The sequence below is a fragment of the Pelecanus crispus genome, chromosome Z (genome assembly GCF_030463565.1).
Source record: "Pelecanus crispus isolate bPelCri1 chromosome Z, bPelCri1.pri, whole genome shotgun sequence".
In the NCBI taxonomy this organism is placed as follows: Eukaryota; Metazoa; Chordata; class Aves; order Pelecaniformes; family Pelecanidae; genus Pelecanus; species Pelecanus crispus.
Genome location: NC_134676.1, coordinates 41,603,643 through 41,617,682, shown reverse-complemented (window position 1 = coordinate 41,617,682; position 14,040 = coordinate 41,603,643). Strand labels below are relative to the sequence as shown.

Sequence of the window (14,040 nt, the reverse complement as noted above, 5' to 3'; positions counted from 1 at the left end):
GATTCAGGGTACTGTCTTGCTTTGCATCTCATTTTTCACTTTTACTTGTCTAGAGACAGAGCAAAGCACAACTTTCTGAAGCATACAACCTGAATAAAGCACATATGCTGGAGAACTTCATCCTGCCATTTGTGATCCAAAATCTGCCTTACACACAGCTTGTATTTTGTTCTCAGGAACTTGAACCATCTCAATGATAAAAGCTGCTGTCTTAGCTACTGTAAATGTAAAACAGAGACAAGGGTGCCACAGCTGAATTTCTGCCCAGTGTAACAAAGTGTGTGTCCCCTGAAAGGCATCTGCAAAGAACTTTGTTTTATCCTGTTTTTGCTTGTGTTGGTAATGACTCCTTTTATCTCTTCTGAAGGAACTGACTGTTTAACAAATGAGTTGCTATAGGCATTTTGCTTGCATAACTGTAAGTGCTTATTAGAAGAATCCTTACGAAAACTTCAGTGAATTACAAGCAACTGAATTGCTATTCTTATTTGTAAGAAGACTGCGATTTTTTTGGTGACAAAGTTCAGTGTACGGTATTTGATCGGCTCTGTCCAATTCCTAGTTCCTGTTGAGAAATGGCCAGTGCAGATGAGACTAAAGCCAGTTCCACTGAAAACACATTGATCCCTGTTTGTTTGTGTGTCTTGGAGGAAGATGTTCAGCTTCCTCAGCTGAACTGAATGAGAGATAGGAACTGAATGAATAGAAAATTAATTACTCTTTTGTCTCCAGTTGTATTCCAGATGAGGATTACTCCATGTTGACAAGGCAGCATGGGTGGCCAAGCAAGGTACCAGTGATTTAGCATACAGTGCAAAACTGACATAATCAAAATAATTCAAAATGCATTTCTAAAATTTTTACATACTTAGCAGAGCACTTTTACTTCCTGGAAGGGCATTTTGCTAAACCTGAGTGCCTGAGAAATAACATGAATGCTGTCTGTGTAGGGAACTGATTGGGAGAATACTTACATGTATGTTAGTGGCATGTGCCAAATCCTTTGAAGTCAGCGAGACGCCTTCCATTAATTTCTAGTTGTGTGATTTTGAATTGGCCTGTTCATTGAGGCTTGCAGAGTGAACACCTAAAGGTAATAATTACTATTTGTATTTTTTAATATGCAGAGAGACCCCGGTTAGAGTGGGGCATTTCAAAACCATGGATCTGTGCTGCTGAAAGAAAAACATTTATTGTGAACCAAAGGATAAAAGTATAATAAAGACTGAGGTAAAATTGAAGAGCATTTTGCCTCAATGGGAAACTGTATTTGCTATTAGAGATATTTGGGGCAATAGGAAAAAACTACAAAAAGCTAAAACTAAATTATTAAAGTGGCATCAGTGGTTCTTGCTGAGAATTCAACTGCAATAGGAAGGAGAATGAGAAATTGGAAATGGGAACAGAATGTTCATGACAGGTAATAGAGGAAGTAAAAAATAATGTAAGTCAAGAATTTGCAGCACTGGAGGAAGAAAACTTGTAGGAGAAAATAGTATTTTGGAGTCAAGAGAATGATTGGAAGAAGTACAGTTTTTGAGAAAAATGGTTTGCATTCACAAGACCAAGAGAGGAAACAAACAGCTCCTTTAGGAAGGCAGAGAAGGGGGTAGCTAGACAAAACAGAAGGCTTCACTGATTACTAAAATTTGATGAAACAATCCAAAACTGACACATTAACAACTTAGAATATATTAAAAGTGATAGATCTGAATCCTGCACAAATGGTTCTTTTGATTTATTATCAGCTTAATCATTTTCAAAGCAGGATTTTTAATAGAGAAAAGAGGTCTGGATCTTGCACAAATCTGGATGACTAATGGGCCTGTATCGGTAAGAGTGGTCCTTTTTCTATTCTAGATCAATTATCTTGCAAAATTATTTTCCTGTCTATGTAAATAGAGTGAAATAGCTTTAACAATTAAGTAACTGTGGTTTACTCCTGCAGTGAGATTGAGAGCAAAGTAAATGTGATGAGGGGGGAAAAAAAAAAGGTAAAAAATAAAGAAGTCAGCAACTTGGCATTTAAAATTGCCGTTTAACCTTTAAACAACTTAAAGAGATTTAAGGGATTATAAATTACTAAAAATTTTGGTAACTGAACCAGAAAACAGAAAAGTGTGAGTGCATCTGCATGGCTGCATTGCTGTGTGGGGAGCGCTCAGACTGAAAGTATTACCCAGCAGATTTTGTTGGGGGTTTTGTTTTGTTTTGTTTCGTTTTTTACCTGAACTAATAATTTCACATTAAATACCATTCCCTTTTAGAAGGAATTAATGCTCAGAGATAATGTCCTACAAAATATTTTCAGAGTTTCTTCTCCTTCTTTTGACTGCTTTATCCACAAGTTTTCTTAGTTCCATCCAAAAGATTTTTGCTGGTTTTACAGTCTCTATTAGTGTTAAAACGTTGGTATTTTGGTATTAAGTACTAGTCACACTGAATGATTTGTTCAGAGAGCCACACTGGAGGAAAAACTGTAGGTTTCCTTCTACTTCCTGTACACAAATGAGTTTTCCCCCTTGGCATAGTGGTATTAAGGAGCAGGGATGCTGGTGGAGACATGGTGCGGTGGAACTGTGCTAGGCTATATCGCAACAACATCAGGTAGAGACATTCACTGGCTGCTCACTTTGGGCTGCAATAGGAAGTCTGGCAGCATTTTTTTCTCATTTACCAAAGAGGGGACAGGGTTGGCTTTCATTGTATCCAGGGGGAAAAAAAAAAGCCTTCAGGACTAACTCAGCTACATTATTTCTAAGTATGCTCTTGGCTGAAGACTGATGATTTATTAGCTTGAGTGAAAGTAAGTTTCAAAGATTAGGAGAAAGTTATTTCCTGTTACAGCATGGAGAATATGTGTGATATGTATGATATAGAAGGTATAAATGTATATATAATTTTTCAGACCATCTGCCTGTGATGGTATCAATTTACAGTATCGCTAGCTTGTTGCTATTGAAAGCGTTTAATGGTACATCTAGTCCTGCTATCACCGAACAAAAAAAGTGTTCCTGAAAGTAGGAGAGAAAGCACTGTTTCATCCCTTTACAGTGACAAGAACTAAAGAGATATAGCACTGTTTGCCAGACAAAACTACATGCTTATGGGAAAATGGCAGTGGTATACTGTTGTCATTGTTATGATGAAGCAAGTCTCCACTTCCAATTTAAGCTGAAAGCATTAAAAGTGCATGTAAGAATAGCTCACCATTCTGCCTTGGCATTTTGTTTTTTTCCCTGATTATATCTTCGGGAAGAATTAACATTTTGATACAACATTTGTTCATGGATTTGCAGTGGTTAAATCAATAGTTAATGAGGTTCGTCGTATAATTTGAGCTTGTAGTTTGTTTATGCTAGACCAACTTTATCCATACTCCAAACAAATTATCTCTTATAATCACCAGCCTGAAGATAAATCTCTAAATGTTTTTCTGATGATAGTGCTGTGGTTGGCAGGTGTTAGAAGTGCCTCCCAGGGACAAAGATTGAAGATGGGCTTGTTCTCACAAATCCTTCAGGCGAGGTTGTTTAGCTTTCTATCCTGTCATCTGCAGAGGAGCCTTGTATGGTGCCCTGCTAATGAAATCTAATAGGCAAAGGTCATATATCTTTATGAAGAAAAATGCAAAGCTGGTGAGTGATAAATGTGCTCCATGGGGTTCAATGGACGATGCTTAGTGATAAAATCCATGTTTAAACAGTGTTTCAAATGGTTTGGCATATCTCTGTTTTTTGTGCCTTAACTACTTTTTATAACAATTCTCATTACTAGTGATGGGATTAGATAAATATGAAAATACTTGAATATGCATGGAAAGTTGCCTGTGTAATTAAAGAAATAGGTGGGGGTTTTAAGTGGGTAATTATTTTTCAATGTTCATAGCCTAATGAATAAGATGGCTGACATGAAAGTACATGGCAGTATTGTATTTAAATTTGAAAGCTCTATTGACTAGGAATAGAAGTAAACTAGCTAGTGTGAGGATGTGAAGATTTAGGTAGATTCTAGCACCAGTTGTAAAACAAAAATGCCTTTGTCAAATGTCAAACTGAAAAAAAAAAAAAAAGGGAATGGAAGTAAAACATATCAGCATAAAATTGCAGGTAGAACTTATAAAGAATGCAAGTCAGTGCCTTTAAGAAATTACTAATCTGAAGTTAGAAGGAATTAAATAAACCAGATATTGTTGAATCACTGCTGTTTTTTGAGAAGTTACCAGTTCATTTGCTATAGTTATACTGCTGAGCTAAGAGACAGTTCAATAAATCAACTCAGGCTTGATGGATTCTACAAACCATTGCAATGAGTGCGTGGAAGAGGAAAGAAATCTCTTAGTATTCCCTCTTTGACAAAAGGGTATGCAAAGAGCCTGAATGGATGAATGGTTGATTAATTTTGCCAGAAATTTTCTTGACAGCCAGAAATGTGGTTTTGCATAACCATGTTTGCATGGGAATTATTTTGTAAGGTATGAATTATTACATATAAACTTACACCTGAGACTTAGCTGGCTAAAATAGGCAGCTCGTGGCCAGTATATATAGTTGTGATGTTCCTTATGTTTTAATTCATCACTCTAGCAAGTCAGCCTTTTGCTTGTTACCACTTGCTAATCAGTCAACAGTGAAATCAAATATTGTATGTGATTAAATGAACCTTGTAACTGAAGTGGTAGGTTGTTGTCTTTTTCAGTATTTTTTAATTGATTTACAAGTTATGGAAAAATCAGATGGAAGTTCTTAACCTAGGATCAGAAAGCATAATAATATAAAGGAGAACAAAAAAGTGTATCATATGCAATGTACACATGGCCTGTGGCTTAGTAAGATACAAAAATAGTGTTTCTTTTTCTTCTCTACGTTTCTGAGGTAAATAATGTACTAGATTGTATATACTACACTGTACTTTAGTATGGAGATTTTTCCTTTTTGTTTTGTACGTATTTTGTGCATATTTTTACAGGTTATATTTGCTTATAAATGTGGTGCATAAGCGGGTCCCTGGCTTCCTTTACTTTTAGGCTTCGGACACTCATACCAGTGGTTTCAAAATAAAAGACTTTCCTTTCCATGCAGTTTGCTCCAGAAAAATATGTACATACTTACTTTAGCCTTTAAAATGACCTGCAGGGAGTGCATTTTAAAATAGTGCAAGTACCTTTCCCTGTAGTTCCCTACTTGCAGCAAAAGCCATACTGTTGGGATTGCAAGTTTTCCAGTTTGATTATTTTACAGAGGCAGAGATTTAAAGACACTTGAAAAAGGACATGGCATTTAAGCCTTTAAACTTGAAAATCACAACTATACGTTGAGCTGTATTTTGTATTTTTGACAACTCCAAACCACTTATCCTTCAACTGCCAAAAGTGCTGAAAAATGGCAGCTTTATCTTTATCAGTCACGATTTTCTTATTACAGAAAACAGCCGTTAACAATGAGACAAATTACAAGCGCTTGCAGTTTTTCCCTTGAAGATGGAAATAAATAAGCGCTTTCACTTTTATCTCACTAGACTAGATGATGCATATCCCTTCTTTGATTCCTGCGCTGCTGCAAAACCTTTTCTCTTCTAGATTTTGTGGTCACAGCCGTCTAATATTATCATGTTCCACTGCACGCCACAACAGTATGCACACCATTACCTGTGTTTGTCTTTAGGCTACGTGCTTTATCTCATGCGGTAGTGGCAGCACCTTAGCAGGACCTCGTCTCTAGCCCTCCTGATCTATTACATTCTTTGTATGTGCACAGACCCCACCGACGCCAGGGAGCATTTCTGACTGCTGTATTTTGGGCAGTTAGTTGTACACCTCAGTAGTCGGGGGAGGCTGCCTTGCTTATGGGTGAGAATTTGTGTTCCCTCAGGTGGGTGGCAGTGATGGCCACTGAAGGCAGGTATTCCAGCCGGAGGAAGACTGTTCTAAGCTGAATGGGCCATTATCATATCCTTATGTTACATGGATATCGTAACGTCTCCTAAGATAAGTATACATGGAGATGCTGTACCCCAGCTGCTAAATTCAAAGCTGTCTCAGCTAGCACTGAAAATGTGGCATAATGGAGCTGAAGTTTGACATTTACCTGAGCAACTCTTTTTTTGTTTGTTTGTTTTGGGGGTTTTTTGGGGTTTTTTTTGTTGTTTTATGAATGAATCGAGACTTTCCAGTCTTTCTTGGAAATTGTGTGCTGTGCTAAATACATATAAAACATGGACATCTTTATAAATTTTAAAGCACAGATTTAAATAGACAAGCCTGAATTTCAATACACAGAATTTGTACTTGTATCAAGTGCAGGTAAAACTTGTTTAGCTGTAATGTCAATTCATAAAGAGTGGATCATTGTTAAGACACACTATCATAAAATGTACCAGTGCTGTAGAAAAGGCACTGTTTCCAGTGTGAAACTGGCTAAACACACTTTCATTGAACAAAGCATGATATTTCTTTTATTATAGATTAATACTTCTTTCATCCTTGCTTTAGGGTTTTTTTTTAGTTATTCTTCATTTAATGAAAATAATAGACTGTAAAAACACAGCCATCACCTATAGTAAGGGGAGTGAGATCAGTGCTAAACAGGTATTCGTCACTTTATTCTATATGCAGTGTTTCACAATGCTGTAGAATTGCCTGTTTAAATTTCCTTCTAAGTTAAGCTTGGGATGCCTGAAGCTAAACATAAGGTGTGACTGGGGTCTCTATAGAGCCGGATACTACAAGCTCTCAGATGCCTGTTCTGCTGCTTTTGGTTTAGGACCTAATACCTATTTCTCTTTGGAAACTTCATACAGCAACACAAAGAAAGCGGAATTAGCTGCTATTTTTGTTCTTTTCAGAAGACTCATAACCATCAGTGCAGCAGAGCTGCTATTTGGTAGATTGAAATGCACAACAGAAAAATGCAATCTTTCCTCACAGAAAAGATGGTGAATTTTACATAGAGCATTTTCACCAGTGGTGTTGATACAAAAAAGAGTTGTAATAGTGAATATATGTGTCCGTATTTCTAGAGTCTTTTAAACACCATACTGTTCATACTGTTTTTTCCATTTTTAGTGACCTTACCTGAAAACTTTTATAAAAAATTGAGTATTTTTCTACTTTTTTGCCTTTTTTATTTTTTTAAAGGAGGGGGCTTCTAGTAATTAGCTGGATTTACAACAAATGGCACACAGACTGTTAGCTCTGCATGTGTGCTATAACATTGGTGTTTAGCCTATTATATAGCAATTTAAGTATGTCATAAAGTTTTATCAGTGATCACATAGAAATAAACTGGAATGCAGAAGTACTGACCATGAAATATGAAGAGAATACTGTGTGAAGCAGTATGTATCGACTTCTGTATTGTGATAATTGCTTTGGTTGTGAAAATTGTAATGGGATACAGTGATATTCCTCATTTATATTTTGTGATGGTTGGGTATTTTTAGCAAATGAGTTGTCAGCAGAAAGGCTTCATTAGACCCATCAGGGTATCTGCCCATGAATAACGAATCCCAAACTGTACTGACAGTTTCCTTGAGCCAAAATGATGGAGCACCTCTGACAAAAGCCATATTGTGCTCTCCATGTGAGGAGTATGAAGAACAAAAGAGACAGTTTGTTCTTAATTTCGTCAGGTTAATATTGACACAGTTAGCTTAGAAGAATCAGAATGTGTGTAATGTACATTTACAGTGATCACTTGGGCAATTGGCTGTTAGCTTCATGAAAGTGTTGCTAGAGGTGGAGAAGTTACTAATTCTCCTTTGGGTATTTCTTGGAGATTTTACTTCTTTTAAAGGATCATCCACGTTCGTAGTCATGTTAAGCATTCAATTAAAAAAGACATTCCTATAAGAAAATTGAGTTTCAGAGAAAGAAGTTTAATGACAATATACAGCCTACATGAAATGGCATTTCTCCACAGAAATACATAATAACTAAACAGGTCACATTCAAAAATCCTTCAAAAGTCTGTGGATTTCTTAAACTTTCTCATTCTGTTTACCCAGATGATAAAAAAATATTTGTCATTTCAGAATGTTCACCATGTTGTTATGTGGTAGCATTGTATAAACTATTTATATGCATTAGACAAAACAAATGCACAATTTTATTACAAATGCTAAGACATTAAATTTCTCCAGTATCCATATTGCTGTTAACTATGCATTTGCAAAATATATTTACTACTAGATTCTATTTATTTCAAGTATACTTGCAGTCCTTTTTTTTTTTTTAATAGGTTACTTAGAGGGCATTACAAGAACTAATAATGTTTACATATGCTGTCTACCTGCTGTACACAATGCAAATATTAATTAATATTTAAGCCAGCACATGCTAATAAAGCAGGGAGAAGTAGTATAAGAATGAATAGCTGACTGACCTTTGTCATGTGTTGGCTGTATGTCAGTGTATTTCCTTCTATACTAATTCATCAACAGCACATTTTACAGCGCTTGTAATTAATTTGGGATGTAGCAGCTTAACTGTTGAAATGATTAGCATTTTTTCATTTCTGAAGGAAATGTTTTATTTTCTGTTAGCATTTACAATACATGCAGCATTCTGGTTGTTTACTTAGGTTAGCAAATTTGTGGAAGAGTCCATATGTCTACCATGTCTTTCAATATATATCTTTGGGAGTTTCTTGTTTGCAACTGTCTTTATTTATTTGAATGTCTGAATGCTTGTGAAGGGAGTATCTAAATTGTGTTGTTGGTACTAGTTTAAAAGAATAAACTTTATGGATGTTTGGGGGGAGGGATGGAATTAAACTAAGTTTTAGAAAAAATGATTAATAATATTTATTAACATTAATAAAATTACCTTTGCTTATTTTAAAATGAATAATTAATTTTATGGTTTAGTCCAGTCAACCAAAATACCGATGAGGTAGAGTCATGATGCTATAAGACATGTAATCTGACCTTGCTCTTATTCAATAGCTTAGTCAACAGCATTTTCCAGCCAATCTACTCTTTGACCTCTTCTTTTAATGAGGTCTGTTTGCCTTGTGTTTCATTTCTGGATACACTTAATGAAGTAACAACTTAGGAGAAACATTTATTGTTGATTATTAAAATGACTGTTTATGGGAAAATTGAGTAACTTACATTGTCAGGTGTTGTTTGAATATTAATTGTTGCTTAGTATATGCTAGAAGCTTGTATCTTAGTCCTCATGCCACAGAATGAACAGGGTCTTGGGTTTTATACCTTTGCAGATAATGACTTTTTTGTCAGAAAGTTCTCACTGACAGGCTGTGGGGTAAAGTAGTAAATGGGTTGTGGTCAGCATTGTTTTGCTTGACTTGGACTGTGTTCTGACATGCCTTAATGACTTCTTCAGTATTATTGTTGATTGGATGTCACTGTAAAACATGTCTTGCCCTCTTGCATTTTTAAATCTTCAAATAATTTGCATGTGTTTTTTAAAATGTTTTCTTTCAATGTGGTGTATGGTGCTGGCACACCTAAACCCATTCCCATGCTGTTCTGAGCAGTCTCTCATCAGTTGATAGTGTTTTGCACCAGGTGGCACTGGTCCATTATGATCGCAGTAAGAAAAGCATGCAAACTCTGTGAGGTATCTTTTAATACTGTTTATTAGAGCTAACATTATAAGGAGAAAACACTATAGGTAATCCTACATCCCTTTAGGTGGTGGGAACCCTGAGAGGTGTAGCATTGAATAAGCCTCCAATCCATGCACAGCATGCTGGAGACACGCTGTTCATAGAAGAGATTTCTACCTTTTGGTCATTTTAGCTAGTATAGGATTTTATTACAAGGAACCAACTCCATTGCTCATTGCTACTGTCAAACAGAAAGGATGTCTGCATGAGAACTTGTTGCTGCACTCTTAGATAAAGGTAAGGACGCACAGGTGACATAATTGCTAGTATCAAGTGCATGCTGCCTGCAGGCTTCTCTGGTACAGTCAGCTGGCCAAGATTATTCTGTGGCCAAGGAGTATGTGTAGCCCAACACAGCCCAAAGGCCAAGCTGGATGTGAAGCGCAGAGAAAAATACATGTAGTACCTAACTGATCTCCTTCTGCAGCTTGTACCCAGTGGGGAGGGACAGGTAGCCTGCTCAGTGTTAATCTTTGTGTTTTGCTCAGTCATCAACATGCTGAGAACCTGAAGAAGAAAAAATACATGCGCTGACTAATAGTAAGTTTGAGAGCATGAAAGAACTGGAGAGAACCTCAGGTAGCTGGATCAGGTAATTCCATAGGTAGTACAGATCCATTATTGTTTATATTTTTATTATTATGTATATATTGTTTATAACCTTGGTAGTGTTAGGTTAATGGTTGGCCTGGATGATCTTAAATGTCTTTCCAACCTAAATGATTCTATGATTCTATGATTCTATATTAACGTGGCCCAATGTGAAGCTCTTCAGGCCAATTGCTCCAACAGGGATACATACTTGGCAACTTCCCTGCTTACAGCAGCAGGCTACTGGATCACCTTGCTGCTGTATCAATTCCTTAGTGTTGCTCTTGATTGTATGACATAAGTACTGGAAGCCCCATCCCTAGAAACATTCAAGGTCAGGTTGGATGGGGCTCTGAGTAACCTGATCTAGTTAAAGCTGTCCCTGCTCACTGCAGGGGGGTTGGGCTAGATGATCTCTAAAGGTGCCTTCCAACCCAAAGCATTCAATGATTCTGTGCAGTTAGCAAAAAACAGGGCACAAGGCAAATTCAGATTGTAGCTTAACCTTCCAGGACTTTACTATGGCCATTTACATCTTTAGCTCCTGCTCTGACTAGTAGAACTGCCCTTTCATTGTATGGCATTTGGTGCCACACCCTTCCTGTGGTAACCATTCCCACCAACAAATAGCTGCTAGCATATGAATATTGTATCTTGTTCTATTCTATTCATAGTCTTGCTCTATGATTCCCTAGTGGTTCTTGGCCTTAAACTCTAGAAATATACCTCTGATTGCCCTGCATGCACATATTGACTCTCCAGTTGGCCATGGTTGTGACAGGGGAGTTTTCCCTTGCCATGTAGGCAGGTTAAGGGGTTCCTCCCTCAAAATACTGCAGAAAGCAGGATTTTTGGCACTCCCCAACCTACCACTTCGTGTGTGCCAATGCCAGCTGAGATGATGGCAGATATTATCACATTCAATGTCACTTTCATGAGGCTTCCAGTGCAGTCACATGATTTCAACAGAAACTTTATAATTCCTTGCATTTTCACCTGATACAAGCAATATAGAAGATAAAGCATCATGAGGCTTGAAGGCAGGACTTTTTTTAGAATGATCATATATTTACTTTATGTACAGCCATAAAACACCTTGCAGACTAGATCCTTGACTGGTCCATGTTCTTCCTTGTAACCTCCCAGTCTTCTTGAATTGTCTGTGATGGGTAACTGAGATAAGGAGTTACCAGGGATTTTCAGGTGGTTTTGAGTCTGCTCTAGTTCAAATTTTTTATTCAAATAGATTTTAATTATTCCAGCTGCAATTAGAAATGGGATAACTGAAGTAACTTTTCCATGCTTAAGCACATTTTGGTAATTTTTTTAATATACCCAATACTTGAGTCTTCAGAAAAATGTTACTAGTTTGGACGTTCAAACCTTATTCACCATAATTCCTCACCGTAACCACCTATTCAGATTTCATATCTGAATGTCCACCAGTAAGCTGACAGCCGACTTTTGTTTGTGCATTAATCTGCATGAATTTCACGTAAACCTCATTTTTAGGCACTACGTGAACATTGAAGTGGAACTCTAATCTCAGAAAAGAATCTACTTCCAAAGCATTTGACAAACAGATTTTTTTGTTTTAAGTTTAACTTACAGGGAGGGAGACACGTTTTGTGGACACATTTGAGTAGATTAATAAATAGTATTTGTATATATGTTACCAAAACAGTAATTTATCAGGTAGGAGACAGATGCAGGGGAATAGCATGCCAATCTGCATATACAGTTGTGTTGTGTTGATGATGAACTGCTGTTTATTCAGGGCCAGTGTAGCTTGGCAGCATCATAAGAACTATTAGTTAGAAGATGACAAAAAATTATCTCAATTACAAATAGCAGAAACATAAAGGAGAAAATAAAATTTCTAAGACTTTGTTCACTGGCAGTTATCAGAACCGAGGACTGAAGAGAGTGATTTATACTTTGTGCATTACGTCCTGAGGTGAGAAAGAGGGATGTATGGTTTATGTTACAAAATCTATATAATTCAGCATTGGGCTAGTCCAAGTATAAATGAGAATAGGAATGACAAATGCAGTGTTTACCTCTTCTGTGTGTGTGTGTGAAAATAAGCGGGTTTTTTGACAAAAAGAGATTTTTAAAACTAGTTTGCCTTACTCTGTCCTTGTATTGGGGGGTTATTGTTTTGAAGACTTGCACAGAATTCAAAGAGCAGGAATAAGTGAATCTAAAGGAATAATCAGTGGTAAAATTGTATACAATCATATGACATCATAATGGATACATATAAAGGGCTGCAAAATTAGATTAACACAAACAATTTTCTTTTGAGTGCCTGATTTTGCACCTCAATACTATTATTTTAACATCTATTATTTTAAAGGAAATACTGACATGATGAATTTCACAAAATATTTTTATTTTTCTAACAAAAAAGAGGTTTTATTCAAGAAATAGCAGTAGCCCAATACTTTTAAGCAACCTTGCGAACGCAAATAGCAGGAACAAGTAAGAATTCTGTTTCAGCGGCAGTTTCAAGAAGGCAAAACCTACATTTAGCATTTTAGTGTTCTTCAGAAATAAAAGTCCATTATCGTCCTGTGAGACTGGTTCTTGATTTTTTTTTTAAGCACATGGCTGGTTTGACAAATTAAATGAAATTCTGTTGCCAGTTACAGATGCTGTAATGTTTCTGCCTATTTTCACCACAGATTTGGATGGAAAGAGCAAGGAAAAGATGCTGACATTTCTTTTAATTTCTTACCATATTTCAGGACTGCGTGTTACACAGGAGTCTCGTTGGTGATCTGAAAGCATTCATAGATAAATATGGGTTTGATGTACTTGTCATTTTGGCCAACTGTTTGTCAGAGGAGAAGCAAACAAAACGACAAATAGCAGTATACTCGGAAAACTTAGAGCTAGGCAATCAAGTAAGTACTTGGAAAAAGAATCAAATAATGTCTTTCCTGAAAAAAAAATGTTTTTTTTAAAGTAGTATATACCAAAGTGTTGAATAATTAAGTGGGGTCAAAAAGTAGGAACAGTTGGCTGGCAACTGAGTACCTATTTAAAATGGCTGCATTACGTATATGATGCAAATGAAAGACATTCATATTTATGATTCTTTCAGACTAACCTAATAGCAAAAGTGTATGGTTACAAGAAATACAGAAAGAGACAAGATTTTTCCATTTAGCTAAAACAGAATGATCTTTTTTTTTACTAGTTTTGACTTGGTTTTGTATTGTGATCTACACAAAGGAGTCTTTGGCAGTAAGGGACAAGCAAACACATTGTAAATAGTAATGACCAGAACTCAGCTGTGTGTATATTATCGCTAAAGAATTTAAGCTCTGAAATGAAGCCAAATTATTGCTAGGATGTTCACTTATCTAAAGCCAAGTGCTGTCCATTTTTTTTACTGTATTCATCCCCAAAGGGAAGAAAGCATCTCAGTGGCACTTTTTGAACCTTTTTCTCAGTCTTAAAAACTTCTGATCTTAGGGACAGGTGGCTAAATGACTCTGTTGATTTCAAGGTCAATATAAATGTATTTATTTTATGAATCTAATTATCCCATTGTAGAAATACTTTTCTCATGTACCCTCACATATTTTACTCAGATTTCTTAAGTCAACAGCTAAACATTTATTTGGATTTTCTTTTACTAATGAAAAGTGAACTTGAAAGTGAAATGATATAATTTCAAGTAAATATTTTGAGCAATTATCTACTACATATTTTGTATGGATTTTCTATTTTAATACATCATCTGTTTAAGCATCATAATAAGGCTGTTACAGCAAAATGGCCAATAAATAGACTAATAGGAGTACAT

At 36.2% G+C, this 14,040-nt stretch overlaps 1 protein-coding gene across 1 annotated transcript in view; it reads left to right on the top strand.

Annotated features, from left to right (window-relative positions):
- Positions 1-14,040, top strand: part of PRUNE2 (prune homolog 2 with BCH domain) — a 141,984-nt gene that overhangs the window by 70,901 nt on the left and 57,043 nt on the right. The window contains exon 7 of the mRNA XM_075727093.1: positions 12,974-13,132. Within this exon, the coding sequence (XP_075583208.1) occupies positions 12,974-13,132 (159 nt within the window). The remainder of the gene's footprint in view (positions 1-12,973; positions 13,133-14,040) is intronic.